The sequence below is a fragment of the Myotis daubentonii genome, chromosome 1 (genome assembly GCF_963259705.1).
Source record: "Myotis daubentonii chromosome 1, mMyoDau2.1, whole genome shotgun sequence".
In the NCBI taxonomy this organism is placed as follows: domain Eukaryota; kingdom Metazoa; phylum Chordata; class Mammalia; order Chiroptera; family Vespertilionidae; genus Myotis; species Myotis daubentonii.
The window spans coordinates 78,447,913-78,472,579 of NC_081840.1; the positions used below are offsets into that span (position 1 = coordinate 78,447,913).

General features: G+C 52.7%; 1 protein-coding gene across 1 annotated transcript; it reads right to left on the bottom strand.

Moving 5' to 3' along the window:
• Positions 1-631: 631 nt before the first annotated feature.
• Positions 632-23,170, bottom strand: MYH7 (myosin heavy chain 7). The gene is made up of 40 exons (XM_059708193.1): positions 23,064-23,170; positions 21,681-21,733; positions 20,824-21,032; positions 20,433-20,576; positions 19,996-20,152; positions 19,778-19,805; positions 19,076-19,184; positions 18,905-18,997; positions 18,738-18,801; positions 18,225-18,323; positions 17,899-18,002; positions 17,127-17,265; positions 16,700-16,818; positions 16,451-16,600; positions 16,030-16,200; positions 15,123-15,432; positions 14,693-14,760; positions 14,247-14,334; positions 13,438-13,555; positions 13,187-13,310; positions 12,765-12,901; positions 12,277-12,532; positions 11,418-11,660; positions 11,053-11,229; positions 10,065-10,210; positions 8,876-8,966; positions 7,773-8,162; positions 7,197-7,323; positions 6,860-6,978; positions 5,977-6,173; positions 5,227-5,410; positions 4,889-5,054; positions 4,630-4,754; positions 3,785-4,093; positions 3,333-3,536; positions 3,088-3,213; positions 2,598-2,873; positions 1,597-1,692; positions 1,348-1,482; positions 632-766 (listed from the first exon to the last, which is right to left on the bottom strand). Exons 3-40 carry the CDS (start codon positions 21,022-21,024, stop codon positions 749-751), a joined length of 5,808 nt encoding a protein of 1,935 aa, XP_059564176.1. The 5' UTR covers positions 21,025-21,032; positions 21,681-21,733; positions 23,064-23,170; the 3' UTR covers positions 632-748.
• Positions 23,171-24,667: the final 1,497 nt, after the last annotated feature.

A 24,667-nucleotide genomic window follows, 5' to 3' on the forward strand; every position in this document is an offset into this window, starting at 1 on the left:
GCAAACCGCGGCTCGCGAGTCATATGCGGCTCTTTGGCCCCTTGAGTGTGGCTCTTCCACAAAATACCACGTGCGGGCGCGCACGTACAGTGCAATTGAAACTTCATGGCCCATGCGCAGAAATCAGTTTTCGGAAAGGAGATAGACGAAACAAGTATACAAGACGCGTGTGGATGGGAGAGTTGGGAGGGGTCGACCTCAGCAAACGTACCTCAATCAGATTGAGGACGTTTTTAGCAAAGGCCAGCTTAGGAGTACCCTAATTAAGTTAATAACAATGTACCTACCTACATAGTTTAAGTTTAAAAAATTTGGCTCTCAAAAGAAATTTCAATCTTTGTACTGTTGATATTTGGCTCTGTTGACTAATGAGTTTGCCGACCACTGCTCTAGGCGAGTCTTAAGGTTTCCCCAAATCTCCTTAATTGTGAGTGTCTCTGAGCCAGGGAGAGGGCTGGGAGGAGCGGTGAGGGGAGCTCCTTGGGGATGCTCAGAGCTCACAGGCTCCCCGGGGAGGCCTCCTTGGTGTGGCCTGTGAAGCTGCCCCTTCCTCCCCTCACCCCTGGGTCCCACCCCTGTGTCCCAGGCCCTGTGGCTGGCGGGCAGTGAAGAAGAGATGAGAGGCAGGATCTCACTTGGAGGAAAATCGCTTTATTCCACTTCCTCTAAAAGGGCTGCTTTATAGGCTCCAGGACTGGGACTCTATTGGCACCCTCAGGACTGAGCAGATCAAGAAGCTGTGGCAAGGCTACTCCTCATTCAAGCCCTTTTGGAAGGAAACAAAGTCCAGCTTAGCTCTAGAAAGGTGGGCGCTGGGCAGGGATGGGCACAGAGAACCAAGGGGAGCCGGGGCACTTGGTGGGGTGGGGGACTGCTGTGTGGCCTGGCAGGGGCCCCATGATGTTGGGAGGTGTGTCCTAGGGATCGGTGAGGAGGGAAAGTTCTGGAAGGTAAGCTCTGGGGTCAGAGAGGGAGCTGTGTGGGTGAGGACAGGGGTGCTCGGGACCCCACTTGAAGATTGCACTGCAAGGTCGTAGGCCAAAACTAGTTGAAAGCGGAGACTAGCAGCTGGCGGAAACTGGAGCATACTGGCTACGTATGCAGTGGGGTCTTCTCGGGTTGCTGACCACCCTAGGGCCGGGGTTTGCAAAATCATTGAAAGTGAGAGCTGGAAGAATCTTAGAAATCACAGAGGACTGACTCACTTTGCCCTCTAGGGCCCTGTGGTTCGGTTGTGGGGAATGAATAAAGAGGAGGCACCCTCGTGTGGGGGCGGAGTCTGGGCACTGATGTGGGAGGGTGCGCTACCATGGGGGTCACCAATAAGGCCTGGGGTAGGGGACCCACCTTGGTGCCGATGTCACGGCTCTTGGCCCGCAGCTTGTTGACCTGGGACTCAGCGATGTCGGCCCGCTCCTCCGCCTCATCCAGTTCATGCTGCACCTTGCGGAACTTGGACAGGTTGGTGTTGGCCTGCTCCTCCTGCAGGGGTTCGGGGGAGAATGAGGTGAGAGAGGGCTCAGGGTCAGCCTCCGGGCCTGGGGCACTGGCTCCCGTGTCCCACCTCCAGGCTCAGTCCCCAGCAAGGCCACTCACCGCCTCCTCCGCCTGGCGCTTGTAGGCTTTGACCTTCAGCTGCAGCTTGTCCACCAGGTCCTGCAGCCGCAGCAGGTTCTTCCTGTCCTCCTCCGTCTGGGGGTCGGGAGGGAGGACGGCACAGTCATAGGAGGCATGCCCCTCCCTCCACTTGCCATTTTTACCCTGAATGTAATATCCTGGCCCAGTTCTACTTTCTGATCCTCACCAAACATTTCAGTTCTCCCTTATAATTCTCGCCCACTCCTACCCCCCAAGAAAGGTATAAATATTTTTAATGGTTTGTACCAGGAAAGGGTTTAGGGAGCTGATAAGATTTTCCAAATTGTGCACAAAATTGTGTGTGCATGCTGTTTCTGGGAGCAGGCCCTCGGAGGTCCTAGGGCCCCACAGAGGACAAGCCCCTCAGTTCTAGAATCCAGCAGGTGCTGGCAGTGACCTGGGACTGCCGGCATGATGGGATCTCCTGGGCTGCAGGGATGTCATAGACTTGATGAGATTAAGGACAAGTGTGCATAGAGGGATGGTGACTTTCCGGGTTGGACAGAAACAACATCTAAGTGAGAGTCTGATTCTGGAAAACACCATGGAAAGCTAAAGTTTACACCTCATGTATAACTGAAAAGTTTTGCCATTTGTTTGAATGGCTTTGGTATATTTTTGGTATATTTTAGTGGTAATGGTGCCCGGCCAAGCTTGGCCACATACCTGCTTTCTGGCAACCTGTTTAGGGAGAGCTTTGTCTGGAGCTCTGTGTGTGTCCCCAGGGGCTGGCTGAGGGTGAATGCTGAGGTGCAGCTCTCAGCCAGGAGTCGCAAAGACTAACCTCTGAGCCAGGGGACACTCAGGGTAGCACAGGGATCGGGGATGTGGAAATGGGCATCCAGGGGTTGCATCCCACCCCTTGCCCTGAAAGAGGCTCACAGAGAACACCTCCTTCCTCTCGACTGGTTGTCACCTTGGCTTCAGGCCATGGTGCAGAGAGCCCAACCCAGCCGCACCTGGTAGGTGAGCTCCTTGATGCGCCGCTCACTCTTCCTCATGCCCTTGACTGACTCCACATTGCGCTTCTGCTCGGCCTCCAGCTCATTCTCCAGCTCCCGCACCCGGGCCTCCAACTTCTGCAGCTGCTTCTTGCCACCCTTGAGGGCGATCTGCTCAGCCTCGTCCAGCCGGTGCTGCAGGTCCTTAATGGTCTGTTCCATGTTCTTCTTCATGCGTTCCAGGTGGGCGCTGGTGTCCTGCTCCTTCTTCAGCTCCTCTGCCATCATGGCGGCCTGTGGACAGGAGAGAGGTGTCAAAGAACCGGGGCCCAGGTCTCTTCTCCCTAAAGGATCAGCTCTTTCCGATCCTGGCGTTTGCTCCCTGAGGCCCTCAAACCCATGAAACTGCAGAGTCACCTTGTCCTTACAGCCCAGTGGCCTGGCCTGGACCCAGAGCCCTTGTTCATGTCTGTCTGTAGGGGAGGCTGGAAGGTGCGGGGGCACTCACATCCGTGATGGCCTTTTTGGCTTTCTCCTCAGCGTTCCTGCACTCCTGCACCGCCTCCTCCACTTCTGACTGGAGTTGGGTCAGATCCGACTCCATCTTCTTCTTCTGGTTGATGAGGCTGGTGTTCTGAGGGCCGGGGTGGGCAGAGTATGAAAATCACTGAGCATCATGACTGGCTCCCAAACCTCACCTGCTGGGTGCTGCAGCCTGTGCTTCCCTCCAGGAATGCCCAGGGAGCTGTTCACCTGGGAGTGCAGCAGCTGCACCCGCTCGCTGGTCTCGATCAGCTCCTGCTCGGCCAGCTTCCGAGACCTCTCTGTCTGCTCCACCACAGCCCGCAGCTCCTCCAGCTCGGCCTGCAGCAGGTTGTTGCGCCGCTCCACGATGGCGATGTTCTCCTTCAGGTCATCGTTGACCCGGACTGCGTCGTCCAGCTGGATCTGGGTGTCCTGTGGATCAAGAGGATGGGCATGAGAGAGGGAGCTGGCCTCTGGGCCCATCAGAACTGTTACACCAAACTGGATACTGGTGGAGAGCCCATCATGGTGGCTCAGGAGGAGCCTGTGGGTTGCCTCGCAATGGCCCTGGGGCAGGAGGAATTTGGAGCTGTAATGGGACATTAGCACCCAACTTGGCCACATACAGGCCTTCCCCTCTCTGGGCAGCAGAATTCCTGCTTCCAAGAGTCTTCATGTACCTTCAACAAGCTCTGGAGGCTCTTGACTTGCTTCTGGGCCTCGGTGGCAATGCGGTTGGCATGGCTGAGCTGGATCTCCATCTCGTTGAGGTCGCCCTCCATCTTCTTCTTCACACGCAAGGCCTCGTTTCGGCTGCGCGTCTCCGCGTCCAGGGAGCTCTGCAGCGAGTCCACCACCCGCAGGTGGTTGCGCTTGGCCTGCTCCATCTCCTCGTCCTTCTCAGCCAGCTTCCGCTCCATCTCTGCCTTGATCTGGTTGAACTCCAGCTGTGCCCGGAGGATCTTACCCTCCTCGTGCTCCAGGGAGGCCTAGCAGGGGGGCCGGGAGAGAGGGTCAGAGGCAGAGAGTCAGGGCACGGGCTGGGGTAGGGGTCTGTCCAGGAATCATGGATACAAAATGAATTCAAGAGTGATGTAAGTGGTTTAGTCAAAAGGAGAAAGAAGAAAAGAGAATTTGAAAGGAAAAAAAAAAATAGGCCTAATAGAAGGTGATTTAGGCCTCACAGAGCAGAGCTAGCAATGAAGACAAAGAGGAAAATGAAGAGAAAAGGTGTTGCCAAGGAAACAGGGGCAATCAGGCACAGAATGTAAAAATCCCAAAGAGGGAGGCAGAGGTGGAAAAGGGAGGAAAGTGAAAACAGGAAATCTTTTCAAAGATGTAATAGGTACAATGTTTGTGTGAAGGGAACTGAGTGGCCTGTTTGCTCATTCCACAATATTTGTTGAGTGCCTACTATGTGCCAGGCACTGTTCTAGGCTCTGAGGATGGAACAGTGAACAAATCAGACAAAAGTGAGATGAGAACTGTGACCACAGCCTAGAGCTCCCCCCTCCTCCACACACACCTCGGCCTCCTCCAGGGCTGACTGCAGCTCCATCTTCTCAGCCTCCAGCTGCTTTCGGACCTTCTCCAGCTCATGGATAGTTTTTCCACTGGAACCTAACTGCTCCGTCAGGTCAGAGATCTCCTCTGTGGGAGGGGCCGAACAACTCAGTTGGGGGCTGCCCTGGTCCATTGGGAAAGGACATACCCCATGGAGGCCCTGTGTGGTGCCAGGAGTGGCCATTCTTCCCTCCCCTCCCTGGCCTCCTGCCCCAGCGCACCCTGAAGGTTCTTGTTTTCCCTCTTGAAGGTCTCCAGGTGCTCCAGGGACTCCTCATAGGCGTTCTTGAGCTTGAAGAGCTCTGTGCTGAGAGAGCGAGCCTCCTTCTGTGAGGACTCCAGCTCTGACTGCGACTCCTCATACTTCTGCTTCCATTCAGCCAGGATCTGCAGGGACAGTCAGACTCACTGTGCAGCCCCCTGCCCCACCTCCAGGGGCTGCCCAGGCCCCTTGCCTGGCCTCAGCCTCTTCCCTGCCTCCAAGGAGTTTGCTCCTGGCCTCATACTGATGCTGGTACCCCTGCTCTGCCCCCTGGCTGTGGCCCCCACCAGGACCCACCTTGTCAAAGTTCCTCTGCTTCTTGTCCAGGGCCGCAGCGGCCGCGTTGGAGCGCTCCACATCCACCATCAGGTCCTCGATCTCGTTCTGCAGCCGGTGCTTGGTCTTCTCCAGGGATGAGCACTTGGCATTGACGGCCTCCACAGCCTCCTCAGCCTCCTGCAGCCGCTGGGCCAGTTTCTTTCTGCCCCGGGAGTGTGTGGGGGAGGGATGGTAGGAGAGGGGGAAAGGATGGAGGAGGGGGTATTTGGACAAGAGGAAATGACATGACTCTTCTGGAAAACCGATCCTTAGAAATTCAGAAGCTTGTGGGAGAAGCCTGAGGATGGGCCCCAGGGGGCAGAGGACTGAGTGGCAGAGTCTTGGTGGCAGAGTGTGAAGACCCACAGCACCCAGGAGGGCCTTCTGGGTGGCATCCCTCGAAACCTGGGCCAGCCTTTAGGCTGCAGACAGGGAGGGCACAGGAACTTCTGCAGGCCACCCCATCTTGCCTTGCCACAGCACCTGCCCCAGGTGGGAGCACTCTGCCCTCAGACAAACCTTTTGTTCGTCTTATATTCGGATGAGAAACATAATGCGAGCAAAAAGCTTCCCTGAGAGGAGAAGGACATGGGGCCAGGGCAGGGTCCTCCAGTGTTGTCAGAACCTAGCTAAGCATCCATCCCATGTACCCAGCCTACTGAGGATCGAGCTGCACTGTGTCCTGTCGGCAAAGGGGCCCGGGCCAGAGGCAGGCTGCCTGGGACTCACTTGGCCTCCTCGAGCTCCTCGGTCCGCTGGATGGCATCCGTCTCATACTTGGTCCTCCACTGGGCCACCTCCGAGTTGGCCTTGGACAGGACGCGCTGCAGCTCTGCCTTGGCCTCTGTCTCCTCCTCATACTGCTCCCGGAGCAGGTCGCAGTCGTGCCGGGCCGATTGCAGTGCGTGGGCCAGGGCGTTCTTCGCCTGGGGAGGTGAACGCCAGGAGGTAGGCTCAGCTTTCCCCATAAAGCACCAGCCCTTGCCCATCCCCTCACCCTGTTTGCAACAGCCTCCCCATGGCTCACCTAGCTCTAACTCCAGTGGACCTGGAATGGCTTACTGAGAACTAATAAGAAAGTATGCCCATGTAGCACTGCACCATTTACAAAAAGCTTCATGCCCGTCACCCCTGCCCCCTCACTGCAGCTGGCATTATCATCCTCACTCCCATTTTGGGGGGAGGAGACAGAGGTCTAGAGAGGTTAGGTGGCCAGTTTGATTACCAGTCAGGGCACATGCCCCAGTTGCAAGATCACCAACCTCTAGGAGCCAGGCTAGAATTTGAGCCCTGACCTTTTTTAAAAGTCATATTCTCTCCCCTTTTTCAGGAGCCCAGAAAAATGCTAGAAATAGGCTCCAGTGAGTTTCTTTCTCCAGGTTCAGATTGCTCTGCTGACCCAGGACCCACAGGCATCCTTAGCCCATGTCCTCCCTCACATCTCTCCAGGAAAGGCAGCAGGAAGCCTCAGGCTGGGGATTAGACTCAAGAGGCCTGCGGTGGGGTCTAGGCTATTATTCCTTTTGGAATTCTGGGAGAGAGGAAATGATGTGATATAAGGCCAGTGCTATGTTCCCGGCAGAGGGCCACGTGGCCTGAGTCAAGGCTTCACCTTGACCTCCTCTTCCAGCTGCCGCTTGAGGTCCTCCAGCTGCTGGGTGTAGGTGAGCTTGCCTCGGGTCAGCTGGGAGATCAGCGCCTCCTTCTCATCCAGCTGTCGGGACAGCTCGCCTGGAAAGTCACCGAGACACACTCAACTCTTGAAGGCCAGGCACTCCTCTCCCCCCCCCCCCCACCCCCCGGCCCCAGATATCCTTCTCCTAACCCTCAGGCTCCATTCTCTGGAGAGGTATGTGTATGTGTATGTGTATGTGTATGTGTATGTGTATGTGTATGTGTATGTGTATGTGTATGTGTATGTGTCTCCCCAAGGCTGGGGGAGCACTCACCATTCTCCGTTTGCAGCTTGGCCCGCTGGCTGGTGAGGTCATTGACAGAACGCTGGGTCTCCTCCGCTCTGCTCCGGTGCTCATTCATCTGGTCTTCCAAGGTCCGGCACATTTTCTCCAGGTTAGCCTGACAGAGGAAGGACAGTCAAATGATGGTTTCAGGGGGCACTGAAAGAGGTTTAATGGAAGCAATTAAAGGAGAAGGAAGAGGCACCCTGGTCAGTATGGCTCAATTGGTTGGATGTCGTCCCATGCACGGAAAGGTTGTCGGTTTGATTCCCGGTCAGGGCACATACCCCAGTTGCAAGCTCCATCCCTGGTAGGGAGTGTGCAGAGATAGCTAATCAATGTTTCTCTCCCTCTCTCTCTCCCTCTCCCTGCCGCTTTCTCAAAAAATTAATAAAAATATTTTTTTAAAAAAGAAAAGGAGAAGGAAGAGGAAAGGCATGGAAGGAAGAAGAGGATCAGAGAACTGGGTAGAAGGAAAGTGGGAAACTGAGCCCTCAAAGAAAAGAGGAGACATGTGGAGATGGGAGGAAGGAACTGGAGGAGGAGAGAGGCTAAGCACAGGCCCACCTTGGCCTTGATGATCTGCTCCATGTTGGAGGTGACGTCGTCCAGCTCCAGCTTAAACTCGCTCTTCTCCTTCTCCAGCTTCTGCTTCACACGCTGCAGATTGTCAATCTGCTCGCCCAGCTCGGCCACGCTGTCAGCGTGCTTCTTGCGCAGGGCTGCCGCCGTGGCCTCGTGCTGCAGCGTGGCCTCCTCCAGGTCCCGCCTCATCTTCTGGAACTCAGCCTCACGCTTCTTGTTCATCTCAATCTGCACAGATGTGGCCCCGCCAGCCTCTTCCAGCCGCTCACTGATCTCCTCCAGCTCCCGGGACAGGTCTGAGCGCAGCTTCTCCACCTTGGCCCTGGCAGTGCGCTCGGCCTCCAGCTCCTCCTCCAGCTCCTCGATGCGTGCCTGGGCCCAGACACAAAGGGCTCAGCCCCACTGCCTGGAGCCCTCCATGGGAGCCCCCTACCCCAGGTCTAGAAGACTCCTGGCCTGTCTGGAACAGCAAGTCAGTTTAGTTCTACCAGTGGAGATATGGAAAGAAAAGGATTTGAGGGAGATGGTGTAGGCAGCCAAATTAGCCTTTCTTTAGGCCAAAACATTATACATTCTCTTTACTGAAAGTGGTTGAAGCTTGCTCTTGAAGAGGGACAAAGAGACCTGTATTCTAGGGATAGTTAAAGCAGTTTAGTGGGAAAACTAATAAAAGTTAGAGTAAGAGAACCATGTTTGCTTGACTAGACAACAGTGTTTGCTCTAGAAGTAACAAAGGACGTCATAAGCCATCAGGGCTGCAGGGACCTTAAAAGTTACCAGGTACAGGGGAGGACATGGAGGCTCAGAGATCTGGAGTGGGCTTCCTATGGTCATCAGCTAATCCAGATCTGAAATAGGAAGCCAAGATTTCTGCCTCCCTGACCTGTGAGCTTTTCAAGGTCTCTTCCTACGTCATTCTTGGATCACCCAGTCCCTCATGGAGGTGTTCCATGGGGAAACTAGGATAGCTCAGTTCCTCCCTTGATGGACCCATAGCAAATGCCTGTGATGCTGGGGAGAAGACAGCCTGGAGGAGGGGGTTGGGAAGCTGAGTCTAGTGCCACTCTGGGCATCCCAGACTTTACCTGAAGCTCTTTGAGCTTCTTCTGCAGCTGACTGCCCAGGGCCTGTTCATCCTCAATCCTCGCATTGAGGGCGTTCAGCTCAAAGTCCTTCCTGTGGGGAAGAAAGGAGGCTGAAGCAAGGGAGGCTGTTTGGGCTCCAGAAGGGCCCACCTGTGGTTGGAAGTGGTAATAAAACAAATGAACAGGAGGATTTCAGCAGAAAAACAGCTTCCAGGGCTGATGGAGGGTCCACCAGCTGAAGGATTGAAGCCCAACAGGAAAAGTGATGGGAAGAACATCGCAGGTGGAGTGACAGGACCTGGGCTCTGAGGGACTCTCTCTCTTTGGTCTGTAAAATGAGGGGGTCGGGCTAGATGTTTCAAAGGCCCCTTTTAACTTTAAAGGTCTTCAATTCTCTCACTCTTACTTTGAATTTGATTAACATTTCTGACCCTTTGTTTCCTCTGTAGTAAATTGGGGTTAAAAATGCCATCCTTTAAAGGTGGTTTGAGGATCAATGGGATCATGTATTTACTCACTCATTCAACAAATACTGTGCCTGGGGAAGCATGGAGGCTCCTAGGCTGATGTAGCCCTATGGCGATGTGGAGCCTTTCAAAGCCCTGACTCTAAAGCACCATAGGATCCTTGATTACCCAAGCATGTTCTGCAGGCTCACTGTTTACCAAATTGGAAAGTAGAACTATACATTTTGGAAGGACTTGCAATAAGATTTAGAACCACAAGTTCATGAGGAAAAAAATGGCCCAGATCCTGCATCGCTCAAGTGTGATGGCTGACCCATTTCTCTGTGGCTCTCTGGGCTCTCCGTGAAGGACCTAAGAGAACTTTCTTGAGAGGCTTTTGTGTGGAGCATTCCTCCATGTTAACAGCTGGTCTCCAGAAAGACTTGTGTATAAAGGGGGCGAGCTGTTATTTTCCATCCTTTTTAAGTGCCCGATAGAAAAAAGGGCTTGAGGGATTCAAGTTAGACTTTACCAGGGAGAGCTGCTGGGCCCTGATGTACATGTCTTGGGGAGGAAAGAGCTCTTCCTGGAAGCTTTGACCTCAGTTTTGCACCCACTTATTGAATCTAAATGGGGCTGTTGCCTCTGAGGATGGATGTCTTGGGCCAGCTTAGACTGTCATCCACAGAACAGGGTGCTGGGCTGGGGAGGAAAAACAGGCAACAGGGAGGGAAATACGCTACTTTTTTAGCCGCTCATCCAGCTGTTGCTTGGCATTCTCCAGGTCCATGATGCCCTCCTGGGTCAGTTTCAGGTCGCCCTCCAGCTTCCGCTTTGCTCGCTCCAGGTCCATGCGCACCTTCTTCTCCTGTTCCAGGGACCCCTCCAGCTGGTGGAGAGAAGGACAAGTATCCTGACTTTGTGATTGAAAACTCAGTCACTCCCAGGGTTGGGGGATCCCAAGAGATGTCCAGGACTTGGGAAAACTTCCCCTGAGTGGGCCAAATGTTACCAGGGGGTTGGGAGAAGGCCTAACATGTAGGGATGCTCAGTAACTGATAAAATGATTGAATGAATGCCTGTGGGATGAAACCCCAAATCTGCATACATTCATTCTGCATAGGATAAGCACCTACTAAATTTCAGGAGCCATATTAAGCACTGCAGAAACAAAATTAAATAAATCCAAGTTTCTCCCTAAAGGCAGCTCACATTCTTATGGCTGAGACAGACACTTCAATAATGATAAGAGTGAAAGTGACTCAACAGAGATGTGCACAAAGAACTATCTGTGGAAACAATGAGTACTGAGGACAAGACCTTGCCTAAAATATTAGAAATCCAAAGATCCTCTTTGAGGATTCTCACAAAATTCCCAGAGAAATGTATCATGTTCTTATGAGATAACCCTCTAAATCCAGTGGTTGAAGGTAGAGATATATATGTTTGAATCTACTGTTGATCATGTCAGTGACATGATCTACTTAACTCACATTTGACCATCCTTCCCCTTTTCTTTTTTTAAAAATATTTCAAGAAAAACTATTTTAAATATAATAATGTTACATGCAATAAACATTAATATTTCAAGTATCCTTCCCCTTTTCTATTCCCCAGCTCCCTTCTAGAAAGGTTTCAGGAAAGGGAGCACACTCCAATATCTCTGCACAGACACATACAAACAAGTATAGATGGGCATGGTATATCTAGGCCCTGTGACAATCTACTCACATCATCCACCTGCTGCTCCAGTTTGACCTTGGCCTTGGTCAGTGTGTTGACCTTGTCTTCTTCAGCCTGAAGGTCATCCAGGGCCTGCTGGTGGGCCTCTTGCAGAGCTTTCTTCTCTTTGGTCAGTTTGGCGATGATCTCGTCCAGCCCAGCCATCTCCTCTGTCAGGTTCTTCACCTGTCAACCAAGAACCCCATCCCTTTTAGGGTCAAAGGTCACCAGCTTGGAGACATTTATTGGAGACATCTCCAATGCCAAGGACCACATTGCTATCAGGATCCCCTGAGTGGCCTGGTGTTGGTTAAGGTCTGTGGTTTTTGAATCCTGAGGAGACCTGGGCTGGCACCAGAGGGAGCCGCCCTCACCTTGTTCTCTGTTGCGTGCTTCTCTTTCTCCACCTTGGCCAATGTCAGCTCCAGGTCATCAATGTCTCTTTTGAGCTCAGAGCACTCATCTTCCAGCTTACGCTTCTTGGCAGTGAGCTCAGCATTCGTTTCCTCCTCGTCCTCCAGCCTCTCATTTATCTCCTTCACCTTGGCCTCCAGCTGGATCTTGTTCTTGATCAGCTGGTCACAGCGCTCCTCTGCATCGGCCAAGTTGTCTTGTTCCTGAGGGTGAGACACAGAGGAGAGGCTGTTCAGTGGGTGGGGTCTTTGCTGAGATAGGTGGAAGTGGAACAGGCTCAGCCCTCTCTATAGGAGGGGAGCTTCAGGACATCCCCCCACTGAGAAGAACTGTAGAAGGATGGGGAGGGGATGGATTTTAGGGCAATGTGGTGAGAGCTTTGGGGGATGGGAACAGAGGGAAGGGAACCAGAAGTCTCTTTGTTTTTCCCTCTCATCTGGTCTCCTTTGAAGGAAGAGAACTACATAAATATATATACATCATATATATACATCATATGTTTGCAATGTGGTGAGATGGGTAGCTTTATTCCATTTAGGGATGAGGACATAGAGATTCAAAGGTAATGCATGGTCTGCCCAAGTTCACAAAAGTATTGAGCTGTGGATCCAGGATAAACCGAGGTAGAAAGCCTGTGTTTTAAAAGTTATTTCTTTCTCCCCTTCCTTTTCCTTCTCTCAAGGGACCTCTTTGGAGGCCTTTGAAAGTGTTGATTCCAGAATCCTCTGCCTGTGAAGGGACAAGATGGTGAGCTCCTGGGTGGAGAGGTTCAGTGCAGTCAGAGCTGGTGGAAGAGCCAACAGGGACCCAGAGCCTCACCGCCTGCACTTGGAGCTGTAGGTCGTTCTTCTCCTGCAGCAGGGACACCATCTTCTCCTCCAGCTCCTTGCGGCGAGCCTCGGACTTCTCCAGCGCTTCTTTGAGGCGCCCAAACTCCTCCTTCATGGTGGCCATCTCCTTCTCTGTCTCTGCGCTCTTCAGCAGAGGCTTGATCTTAAAGTACAGTTTCATCCAGGGCCAGTTCTTGACCCCCATGAAGGCCCGAATGTTCCACTGGATTATCAGCAGGGAGTCTCTGCAGGGGCCCAGTGAGAGGAGTGGTGAGAGTTCCCTCCTCCCTCCTTTCTGCTCTGAGGCCCTGACTCCTAGGCCCTTTCCTTCATCCATCCTGTTCTCTGACCATGAGCCCCACCCTCTGTCCCTATGAGACATTCTTGCCAGTCTCATTGTTTGAAGCTCTTTCTCCTGATACTGCCCCTGAACCAACCTGGTCCTAAGGTTGGCACCCTCCTTTTGAGATCTCTCACCTGCGTTCCAACAGCTTCTTGAACTCCATTCTGGAGAGCACGCCGCGGGACTGGGCCTGAATGCGAGTGATGATGCGGCTCAGCTTCTCATCTCGCATCTCCTCCAGCAGCCCCAGCAGCCCCGCCTTGAAGAACACCTGCGGACAAGGGGAAGACCCAAGGGGATCGCAGCCTCAGAGAAGGGTATCCACAATGGAGAAAGAGGGTAGGAGACCCTGGCTGAGCTTCCAGGGGACCCATCATCTGCTCATTCCAGACCTGGGAGTGAAATGTGGAAGACAAGAGAGAAAGGAAACCTGCCTTCCAGCCTTTGGCTTGAAACAAGAAGCCTGGAATCAGGAATCTGCCTTCCAAACTCATAGCTGCCCTGCTCAACATGGCTGCAAGCCCTGCAAGTCCACCCTGTGGAGCGCTACACTCACCTTGGTGTGGCCGAACTTGTACTGGTTGTGGTCAATGTCCAGGGAACCCAGCAGCTTCTCTGCCCCTTTTCTGCTGTCAATGAACTGCCCTTCAGGGATGGCCGCTGGGTTCAGGATGCGATACCTGGGAGGGAGAGGCCCGCAATCATCCACGCTCTGCACTGGGCAGCTCTTCCCACAGAATTTGGGGCCACCTGCAGACTCCATTCCCCACGAAGGCCACCTGGGCTCCCCCTGTTCCCTGTACCCACCTCTGCCGGAAGTCCCCGTAGAGGATGCGGTTGGGGAAGCCCTTCCTGCAGATGCGGATGCCCTCTAGCACGCCATTGCAGCGCAGCTGGTGCATGACCAGGGGGTTGTCTATCACCCCTGCAGCAGGAGGGAGGAAAGAGGAGTGTGTGGGGAGAGCACTAGACTAAGAGCTAAGTCCTGAGTTCTGATTCTGATTTGCCACTTATAAGCTAGTAGCCTTAGCAGGTTAGTTAATAATGATCTTTAATTACTTTTCTCTTCTTTTCTCTTCCTTCCTTTCTTTCTTTCTTTCTTTCTTTCTTTCTTTCTTTCTTTCTTTCTTTCTTTCTTTCTTTCTTTCTTTCGCTTTTAAGAGTAACCAAAGGCTTTCACATTTTTTATGCAGTTTATGCCTAAAAGGTAGCCAAGGAAGATATATCCCATTTTCTAGAGAATAAACTAAAACAAGAGGGGTCAAGTTCAGAGAGGTTAAGGGACTTGACCAAAGTCACTAAGTTGATCAGAACAGAGCTAAACCTTAGACCCAGGCCCCTGAGCCTCTATCTCCTTATCAGTAAAAAAGAAATAAACAATCCTTATATGTCTCATTGGGTGTTTTAAGGTATTCATGAGGTAATGTTAATCAAAGAGACTTACATGCTACCCTGAGTTACACATTCCAAAGGTAAGGTAGTCTAGGAGCAGGGGACCTCATGGGGGACAGGAGAAGAATGCGATTTGGAAAGCACGGTGGTGGGAGATTAGTAGATGCCTGTTCTTGGGGTAGTGAGTCTCCAGCAGTGGGCTGGTCCTGAGTTCTGGGGCTCACCTGAAGACTTGGTCTCATTGGGGATGATGCAACGTACAAAGTGGGGATGTGTACAGCGCAAGTTGGTCATCAGCTTGTTTAGATTTTCCTGTGATCCCAAAAAACATGAGGGAAAAGTAAAGAAAGTGAATGAAAGAGAAGTAAGAATGGGAGAGGAGAGGAAGAACAGGAAAGAGAGACTGAGAGAATGCAAAGAGCTAAAAAGAATGAAGGAATGCTAGGGGAAGACATGGGAGAGGAGAGAGAGGATGGAAGGCAGGAGGGAAAGAAAAGAGAGGTGAGATGGGAACTGAGTAAGGGAAGAGGCCAGCAAATCAAGGGGAAGAGAATGGAAATGAGGAGATGAGCAGACAAAGAGTGGAAAGGATCATAAATGGAATGAGGAGACAGGATGAACAAGGCAAAGAAGGAGCCATGCTGGGCTGGGGCTGGGGTCATACACTCACCCTGTGCACAGCTGACACGGTCTGAAAGGATGAGCCTTTCTTGGCCTTGCCTTTGCCCTTATCAGGAGCTGTGGGAAGGAGAGTCAAGAGAAGGGGCACAAATAGGTATGTGGGGAGGCCGGGGCAGGGGTGAAAAGTCACACCCTCTAGTTCAGCAGTCGCCAACTGGTGGTCCATGGACCACTGGTGGTCCGTGAGGTCTGGAAGGTTGGCGACCGTTGCTCTAGTTCATATCCTTTCTGGCATTTGGACTCGAAGGGAGGGCCTTCACTGTGGGTGCCTCAGTTTCTCCACCCAATTCTCTCTCAATGAGTCTGGTATGACATGGGTACAGCCTGATATGAAAGTGATGGGGTGTAGCAATTTTCCTGCTTCAGATCCAGGGCAGAAACCCTGTCCCTTAGGCACCTGGTTCCCAGTCTCTACTTACGTGCATCAGCCGCAGCATAATTGGCAAATAGGATGCTGAGCAGCTTGAGGGACGACTTCTGGTACAAGCCCACCACCGTCTCATTCAGTGGGTCTTTGTTCTTCTGCAGCCAGCCCTGGATGTTGTAGTCCACGGTGCCAGCATAGTGGACCAGGGAGAAATGGGCTTCCTGCTTCCCCTTGATATTGCGAGGCTTCTGGAAGTTGTTGGATTTGCCCAGGTGGTTGTCGTACAGCTTGGCCTTGAAGGTCATGTCTGTGGCCTTGGGAAACATGCACTCCTCCTCCAGGATGGACATGATGCCCATGGGCTGAGGGTGGAAGGGAGAGCATCACTGAGCATGCCTCATATAGATGGAGATAGAGCCTGCTCTATGATCATTATTTACTTATGGAGATACCCCTTTGGACATTAAGGTATCAGGCTCAGCTCTGAGCACAGTTATCTACTGACTGGCACTCATTCAAGCCTTCCCAAGGTGGAAGACTTTGCTTGATTTCAGAGGAACCTTTGTGAAAGTCTGAGAATGTTGATGTTATACATATCATTCATCACCCAGATCCCTGAGATGGTGGAGTTGAAAATAGGGGCACTCTTACAATTCTCCACCCTACCCTCAAATTTTCTGCTTCTTGGATGGGTAAGCCAACGTGGTTAAACACACTGGTGTGGGAGGTCATTCTAGAGGTGGGAGGTCCTCTGTGTGTCTACTCTCAGGCCCCTGGGAACTCAGCTCTCCTAGGTGCCACCCTGTCCTGGGTGGCTAGGACAACAGAGGGCTTTGGAAATTAGGGCTCCAGATTCTCCTGTTATCCAGATCCTGTTCCTTAGAAGGTATGAGGTTGCCAATTTGACTGGGGCATTCATGTGGGTATGAGTGGACAGTTCAGGGGGGCTGAGGCAGCACCTTCTCAATGAGGTCGATGCAGGCCTGCAGGTCCATGCCAAAGTCAATGAACTCCCACTCGATGCCCTCCTTCTTGTACTCCTCCTGCTCCAGCACGAACATGTGGTGGTTGAAGAACTGCTGCAGCTTCTCATTGGTGAAGTTGATGCAGAGCTGTTCGAAGCTGTTGAACTGCAGGGGGGATGAGGGCAGAGGTGGGTCAGGTAGGCAGGTATCCGAATGTTCAGCCTAGTGAGGGTGTGGCTTGTCCCCTCCCCTGTCAGGGCAGAGAGAGGGAGTACCCCCTAAAGACAAAATGCTGACTGCCTCTGTCACTGCTGAACCCCTCTTGCCTTTCCAGTGTCTGGCTTATGGCTTTCCTGTTGCATGTGCTGATGAGTGTGTTATTGTTCCCCCTACTCCCAGGGCTCCCCCTACTCACATCGAAGATCTCAAAGCCGGCGATGTCCAGGACTCCAATGAAGTACTGGCGCTGCTGTTTGGTCTCCAGGGTGGCATTGATCCGTGTCACCATCCAGTTGAACATCTTTTCATACACTGACTTGGCCAGTGCCCCAATGGCATATGACACCTGGAAAGTAGGGGAGAGACCCAGGTGAGCAGACTCATTGGGAAGAGTGAATTCCAAAGCTTCCACTCCGCCATCAGTTATCTCCTAAAGATGACCCACCTGCTGGACATTCTGCCCTTTGGTGACATATTCATTGCCCACTTTCACTCGAGGGTGGCACAACCCCTTAAGCAGGTCAGCTGAGTTCAACCCCATGAGGTAGGCAGACTTATCAGCCTCTGGAAAGAAAGGGTAGGTAGCATAGTTGATAAAGAGAGGACTCCTGACATATTTCAGAGGGAAGAGGGGCCCAGAAGAGATTAACCAAAGAACTTATATGCATGTATGCATAACCCATGGACATAGACAATAGTTTGGTGAAGGCCTGGGGAGGGGACAGGAGCAGGTGGAGGGGTTCAATGGGGGTAGGGGGGCATCTGTAGTACTTTCAACAATAAAGATAAATTTAAAAAGAGAGAGAGATGACTCCTCTGCAGATGCAGCCTTCAGCGACTCCGCTGCTGCCCCCAGCATCCCAGACTCCCACCTTCTGTGCCATCCGGCTCAGCCTGCTCCTCTCGCTGCTTCTGTTTGAACTTCATATTTCCAAAGTGCATAATGGCACCCGTCAGCTTGTAAATGGAGTTCTTCTCCTCTGGAGTGAAGCCCAGCACGTCAAAGGCATTCTGTAAGAAGGCCCCATATTGGTGGCCCACAGGAGAGGAAGTGTGGCAGGTAAATGATGTCTCTCTTCAGTTGGAGAGATAACCCTGTGAGTTCTGAGAATCCCGTACCCAGTGATGACTCCAAAACAAAGGTGGGAGGTACCAGCTGGAGGATAGAATGCCTCAGCCCCAGCGTCAGTGATAACAACTGTTCTCTGGAAGTGCTCTGGGTTACCCACGCATGTTTCCTACTGTTGCCCCTTTTCTAGGCCCCACACTTGCTTCCCTGCCTGGACCTTCCATATCTGTCCATATATGTTGTTTACCTAACAGCGAGCCCAGCTCATGGACCCTACATGACCCTGCCCTCCCTCCTTCCCTTAGTGATGCCTTATTTTTTCACTTGTCTGCTTCTCTGTCCCATGGCTTTCAGCCCTCTCTGGTTTGAGTGAACACCATATATTGGCCAGCCCTATCTCATCATACCCATATCCCAGCACACCCTGGCCGGAGGGACATGCTGGCCCTCAGGGAGGGACATACCACTATGAACAACAGACGGCCAATGTCAGCTCTACTCCTGGGCCAGTGGAATACCCATTTGCCCCTCACCACCAATACCTTCACCTCTGGACTGGGTCCTTACACACTTACATCAGTGGCCATGAGCTCCTCAGAGTCATCAATGGAAGCCACAGTGGTCTCTCCTTGGGAGATGAATGCATAATCATAGGGGTTGTTGGTGATCAGCAGCATGTCTGGGGGAAGAAGATGTGATTAGGATACGGCAGAAACCCCTGGCTCTCACTGCCGCAGCACAGGGCCTGTAGAAAAGCACATGACAGGCCTTAATGTGGCTCCACATCCCACAGAACTCAATTCAGCAGTGCCATGAACCCAGTGCATGCCAGCAAGCAGCCCAAGCAGAAGGAACCAGGTTGCCATGGAGACCGTTGGTCTCAGTTGGTAGTCTGACTCACCCAGCAGCTCAGGCTTTTTATTAGACAGGATTTGGTAGAAAATGTGATAATCTCTTTCTGATTTCAGCTGGAAAATAACTCTGGATTTTTCCAGAAGGTCTGTGAACAGTAGGGGAGAAGAAAGAAAGGAAAGGTTGGCCTTTAAGTACAAGGAAACAGAAATGAATGATAAATGTAGCAAGCAAAAGGCAGAAGCAGAGAGAGAGGGATAGGGGGGAGAAAGAGAGAGAGACTCATACGCAGACACACAGAGGTGGAGATGGAGACAGAGAGCCAGGAAGAAAGAAATAGTTTCAGAGAAAGACACACAGATCTAGAGCCAGAGATGGAGAAAGTCCAGAGGAAGTCTCAGAGAGAGAGAGAACTAAAGACACAGACACACAGAGGCAGAAAGAGGGGGAGAGAGACTGAGGGCCAGAGACCCAGAGAAAGACAGACAGAGAGAGGTTGGGATCAAGATGGTTAAAATGAGTGTGAGCTCGGACTGAGCCCTAGCAGATTGATGGCACTCACAGGTCTCTATGTCTGCTGATGCCAACTTGCCAGTTGCCCCAAAATGGATTCGAATGAATTTCCCCTGGCGAGGTGGAGGAGAGCAGTGATGAGTTGAGGGAAAGCTCATATTTGATGCTATCCCTCGACCAGCCCAAATCCCAAGTCCAAGGTCAGGAACTACTCACAAAGCGGGAGGAGTTGTCATTCCTGACGGTCTTGGCGTTGCCAAAGGCCTCCAGGGCAGGGTTGGCCTGGATGATCTGGTCCTCCAGGGTGCCCTGAAGAGGTCAGGAGGATGGGAGGTAAGACTCCCTTCCCTTTTTGCAATGTGGGCCCTCGAGGGACAACAGGCCTACCTTGCCTGTGTTCTGGTCCTTCTTGCTGCGATCCCCAATGGCAGCAATAACAGCAAAGTACTGAATGACCCTCTTGGTGTTAACTGTCTTCCCGGCACCGGATTCTCCGCTGTCGGGACATTCAGGGGCTCCTTAGGCAGTGCACAAACACTGCTGTGGGCCAACAAGCCTCAAGTCAGGAGAGAGTGTCTGGTCCTACTTGACAGTGGGAGCCCTGACGCAGGCAGCTGACAGACACTAAGCATCCCAAACACATAGCTGTACTTTGACATACCCAGGGTCAGGCGTAGCAACCAGGAAGGATGGCACAAGAAGGTGCTGGGTTGGGCAGGTGGAGCCTGGTCTTAGCTGGGTAAAGTCAATCAGGGGAGATGGGCCTACGCCATTTAGACTAAGAATGAATGGGACGGGAAGAATGGGGAAGGGAAAGATGGAAGGAAATGAAGAGTCGAAGAAGATATGGTGATACTGGGCTTAGGAATAAATGATGAGTTGGAGAAGAGTGGGTGAAGGAGATTGGAAAGGAAAAATAAGAGAGGGAAGGAAGAGAACAAAGAGAAGGTAAGGGGAAAGTCCAGAGAAGAAAGAGGAGCTGGCATGAAGGTGGAGGGAAAAGAGTGGGCTCTGCATAGAGGCTGGGGGCCCTGATGGGGCTGGGGTCAGGGAGATTCCGGAAGGGAACAGGGTAGGAGCCACACTCACGTAATCAGGATGGACTGGTTTTCTCTGTCTGTGGGGAGAAAATGAGGGAATCAGGAGCCACTCAGGATGCTCTTATTTGGTGTCCCCCCATTTCCCCACTCCCCGCCTTCCCCCAGGCCTGTCCCATCTTCCAAACCCCTCAGGAGGAGGAAGAGAGCCAGCATGTGCGTTTCCTCATGTGGGATTCTCAGGAAAACCTTTCACTTGGGGCCTGTCACCTGTCAGCATGTTTTGATAGGCGTTGTCCGAGATGGAGAAGATGTGGGGCGGTGCCTCACTCCTCTTCTTGCCCCGGTAGGCAGCCACCACCTCCGCATTGTACACCGGCAGCCACTTGTAGGGGTTGATGGTGACACAAAAGAGGCCTGAGTAGGTCTAGAAGTAGAAAAAGAGAAGTGAGTTGCTAATGGGAGGGATGGCATTAGAGTTAGAGAAAGATTGCCAAGAGGAAGAAGAGAAAGGAAAATCTATGGATTCATTAAATCTGAGTAATGCCAGCCCTCAGGGCATTAGAACTGAACCGAGGATGTAGGGACTACGACCGAGTGCAATGCTGCCTGAGCACAAAGAACAGAAACTCTCGTCTCCAGGAAGTAGATGTGTATGGGCCAGGAAGCCGCCAGATTCAAAGGGCGGCCACAGCTGGAGCACTCACGTAGATCATCCAGGCCGCGTAGCGCTCCTTGAGGTTGTAGAGCACGGCCGGCTCGTGCAGGAAGGTCAGCATGGCCATGTCCTCGATCTTGTCGAACTTGGGCGGGTTCTGCTGCATCACCTGGTCCTCCTTCACTGTCACTGTCTGCAACAGCCCCCACACAGAGCCTGTGTCAGTCCTCCCTCCGCAGGGAGAGGTTAGGCGAGTTACAGGACGATGGTGTTCAAGAGAGAAGAAGCCGGGATCATAGAGAAGATACACGGGATGTTGGGGATGAGAAGGGCTATTTGGAGGATGTGGATCCCTACCTAAAGGAAGGGAAAATCGGACTGTCCTCAGGTTTGTGTGGGGGCTATCCGGGGAGGCCTCTTAGGACAGCCCTGCCACCCACCTTGCCATTCTCGGTCTCGGCAGTGACTTTGCCACCCTCTCGCGACACAATCTTGGCCTTGACGAACTCTTCTTTGTCATCAGGTACGAAGACATCCTTCTTGAGGTCAAATGGCCTGGTCTGAGCTTCCAGCCGCTCCTTGTCTGACTTGCGCAGGAAGGGGGCAGCGGCCCCAAATACTGCCATCTCTGCATCCCCCATGGCTGTGCCTGCAGTGGGCAAGAGAAGGAGCTGGCTGCCCTCCCACCCACCTGTCCTCCCCTCTGCTCTTCTCCCTGAGATCTCTATAGTGGGAGCCCCAGAGCCTAGCGCCATGCTCAGGAGTCAGGAGGGGTCACTGGTAAGTCCTTTGTTTCTTGAGCTTATCCCTCAACCCAAGAATGCCTTGAAAATCTGTCAGAGCAGAAGGAGAGACTAACATTTTTTAAAATCCTCACTCAAGGATATGCTTTTATTGATTTTAGAGAGAGTAAGGGGGGGGGGGAGAAAGAGAGAGAGAAACCTTGATGTGAGAGAGAAACATTGATGGTTGCCTCCTGATGCAACCAGGGATTGAACTCGTAACTTAGGTATGTGCCCTGACTGGGAATTGAACCCACAACCTTTTGGTATGTGGGATGATGCTCAACCAACTTTTGTTCACCCTGGGGCTCTCCTGGACAAGGGTGGAGCATCCTGGCTTCTTGTGGGAGTAGGAAGTTGACTATATCCATCTCTGACCCTTGTCTTTCCCTGGCCCCCTCACTAGTCACAGGTGAGGACTCCTGGTCATCAAGACATTCTCCCCAAGGCCAGGCAGAAGCTAGAGTTCAGTATCTTCCCAGATCCCCCCACACCCCATCTTCAGCTTTCCTTACCTTGGCTTCTCAAATATGTCTGTAGGAGAAAAGCGTCTCAAGTCTGTAGGGACCTGGAGAGAGGGAAGGCTGTGTCCGTGCCACCTCCTGCTGTTTCCTTCAGCACCCACGCACCCCTCCCCTAGTACTGAAAATAGGTGGGCAGTGGTAGTCAGCCTCTCTGGTCCTGTCCTCTCTCTTGCTTTCCAAGCACTATTCCTTTTATCCCCTAAGCAGTAATTCTAGTTTTCTGATGCCAACTCAATTCTGAGCCCTAGTCCCCCTCCCTCCTGGGAGATGGTCCCACCTTTGCCTATACCCATCTAGTGAAACTTCCATTCCTTGAGGCAACTGAAGAACAACAAATGCTCACATTTGTTCAGAGCTTTATAGCTTCCAAAGCATTTTATTCACATATTCTTACTCAATCCTCACCCCATTCAACAGGCGAGGAAATCAAAGTTATAGGGCCTGCTTGTCCAAGAACACAAAGCAGTAAGTGATGGAGCCAGGACTTGAACCCTAGTCTCACGACTCTAAAGCCAGTTCTCTTCCATCCTGTCCCCATTTGATTGTCAGTCTTGGTGGACATTCTCAGAGAGGAGACCTTGTGGGCATCCTCTTATGGACACACCCCTCACACCACCAAAGGTGTTCCACATGTCCTCTGATAAACACGCATGCCCGCCACTCATGTCTCACACAGACACGTTCCCTTCCTTCGTATACCTCGGCACACACCCCCTCCCAGAGTGCCATATGCCTCAGCAACAGACGTGCACTTAAATATGTGAACAGCAAAAATAGGCTGTCTCTGAGTATGCAGAGACCTGGACCAGCCACACCAGGTGCCTGCGGACTCCTTTGCAGGGTGTACACAACCTGTAGCAGTCTCAACTGCTGGATGCGCACACAAGCACCTCCACGTGCGTGGACATGGGTAGTTACACATTGCAGACCTCTCAGAACTAGCTTTTAAACATACACGCTTCCTAAATTATCATTCTCTGCCATCCTCCTCCCCCTGTGCCTCGCCCCAAATGGACCTGCTTGTCCTCAGGCATGATCATAAACACACTTAATATTTGTGTATCTGTGTTCAGACCATGCATGCTTGTACACACCACGCACACACACTTGCATGCACACACATGCGCGCGCGCACACACACACCCCTCTGATGCATTCTGGTCTCATATGCTTTGATACAGACATCCCCCAGTAACACATGAGCCCCCATTCCTCCTGGGCACATACACGCATGTTTAGACCTGAACATGCGTGCTGTTACCAGATCCAGTACTCTGCATGAAGGCCTGCATGCAGCTTGCTGTTCCAAGAGGAGCCCCTTCCTAAACCTGGGCCCCCTTATCCCAGAGGAAGGCTTCCAGCTCCGTCTCCTACCTGAGTGCAGAAAGGACAGAGTTCAGGAGAGAGCTGCGGAGCCTGACCTGGTCAGGGGCTGTATATATGGGGCAGCAGGGCGCCCCCACCCCCACCTGCACCCAGTCCCCAGCCCGATTTAGAAAGGCTGTTGTCACTAGAAGCATTTCCCCCAGGCTCTCCCCCCCTCTTCCTAAACACCACTCCCCTCCCCCCTTCCAGCCAGGAAACAATTGGAAGTGGTCGTCATTGTTATGGCATGGAGAATGCAGGGTCTGAGTTCCAGGGGGCGGGGATGGCTCAAAGTGCAGCCAAAATATCTCCCAGGCCAGGCCTCAAATTCCACAGCTGGCAGGAGAGGGAACTGACCACAACTGACCACCGGTGACCTCAGGCAGGCAGCGCCTGGCCCTCGCCAGGGCTCTCCTGGCACTGCCGCCCCTCGGCCCCCTGCCCCAAGCACCGGCCTGGCCCCATTTGCACAGTGTCCTCCCTGCTCCCTGGCTTGGGTCCTGCATCCAACTGAGATGGGAGGGGGCTGAGTGTCAGCAGCAGCGGGTCGGGCAGAGTTGGGGGCCTGACCCGAAGATGGGGGCCAGACTGAGGTGGCTGGAAGAAGGTTTCCCAGCCAAGTGGCAAGAACAACGACCAGGAAGCTTAGAGATGGTGACTCTAGCACAGGCACTAATTTCCTTGGACTAGCCAGGTGATGTGTTGAGGTCACTGAGCCTCAGAGCCAGACAGGCCTTAGTGATGGGTCCAAGCCCTTCATTTTATGGAGAGGGGAAGTGCCTTCTTTAAAGTCAAGCAGCCAGTCAGGGCAGCAAGATTCAAGGGCAGAAAGAAAACCCAGCAAATGGGGGAGGAAGCCCAAGGGGGTGGAGGGAGGCTAGAAAGGAGGGCAGGGAGCCTAAAGACCCAATGTGTGCGGAGGGCAGGGTCCAGCTTCCAGATGGTCCTGCTTGATGGAGCCTTTGCCTGGCTCCTTTTCCTTGCTCTGCCCATAGGTGCTAAGTGCCTAGCCCAGAGCCAGACAATCCGGAGCCACAGATAGCACAGCTCCCGTAGAAGGAGACCCCTAACCAAGACAGCCGACCACTTGTGTTCTGTGGGATGGTCTCTAACCAAACCTGGTGAGACTGGTGTTCTGGCAAGTGGGGCAGAGAGACAGCAAAGATCTGCCCATTTCTTGCGGGCCTTAGGGACAGCCACAGAGTTAGTAAGGAAAAGGAGCTGGGGCTCAGCCTGTGAGCACAGGACACAGCCAATGCCACTCTCTCCCAGCAATGGTGTGCAAGCTCCACTGGCTCCGTGGCCAGGCAACCGCTGCGTGGTTTGATTTAGAATCCCCACTCCTTCCCAACTGCAGGTCTTCAGCGCGTGCGGGTTAACCCATCTGATGAGCTGTCAGCTTGGAAGGAGAGCGGCAGGCTGGAGGATGGGATAGTGCAGGTCCACTTTGCAGGGAGGGAGGGCATAGCAGGGAAGGACAAATCTAGGCTGGGCGCCTCCGTGGGGGCTGCTTGGTAACCAAGGCATAGCCTGAGGATATTGAGCAGCTGTAGGGAAGGGTGCAGGCAAGGGGGGGTAGAGCATGAACACAGCGGCCTTGTCCAGTGCAGCCA

What these genes read in the sequence shown, in the direction of transcription:
- MYH7 (XM_059708193.1), bottom strand. Translation starts at nt 21,024, where the DNA reads ATGGGGGATGCAGAGATGGCAGTATTTGGGGCCGCTGCCCCCTTCCTG. An exon ending in ACAAGTTCGGCCACACCAAG is followed by an intron (nt 12,902 to 13,186) that starts GTGAGTGTAGCG and finishes CCTTGTCCGCAG; the next exon opens with GTGTTCTTCAAGGCGGGGCT. An exon ending in AAGAAGCTGTTGGAACGCAG is followed by an intron (nt 12,533 to 12,764) that starts GTGAGAGATCTC and finishes GGGCCCCTGCAG; the next exon opens with AGACTCCCTGCTGATAATCC.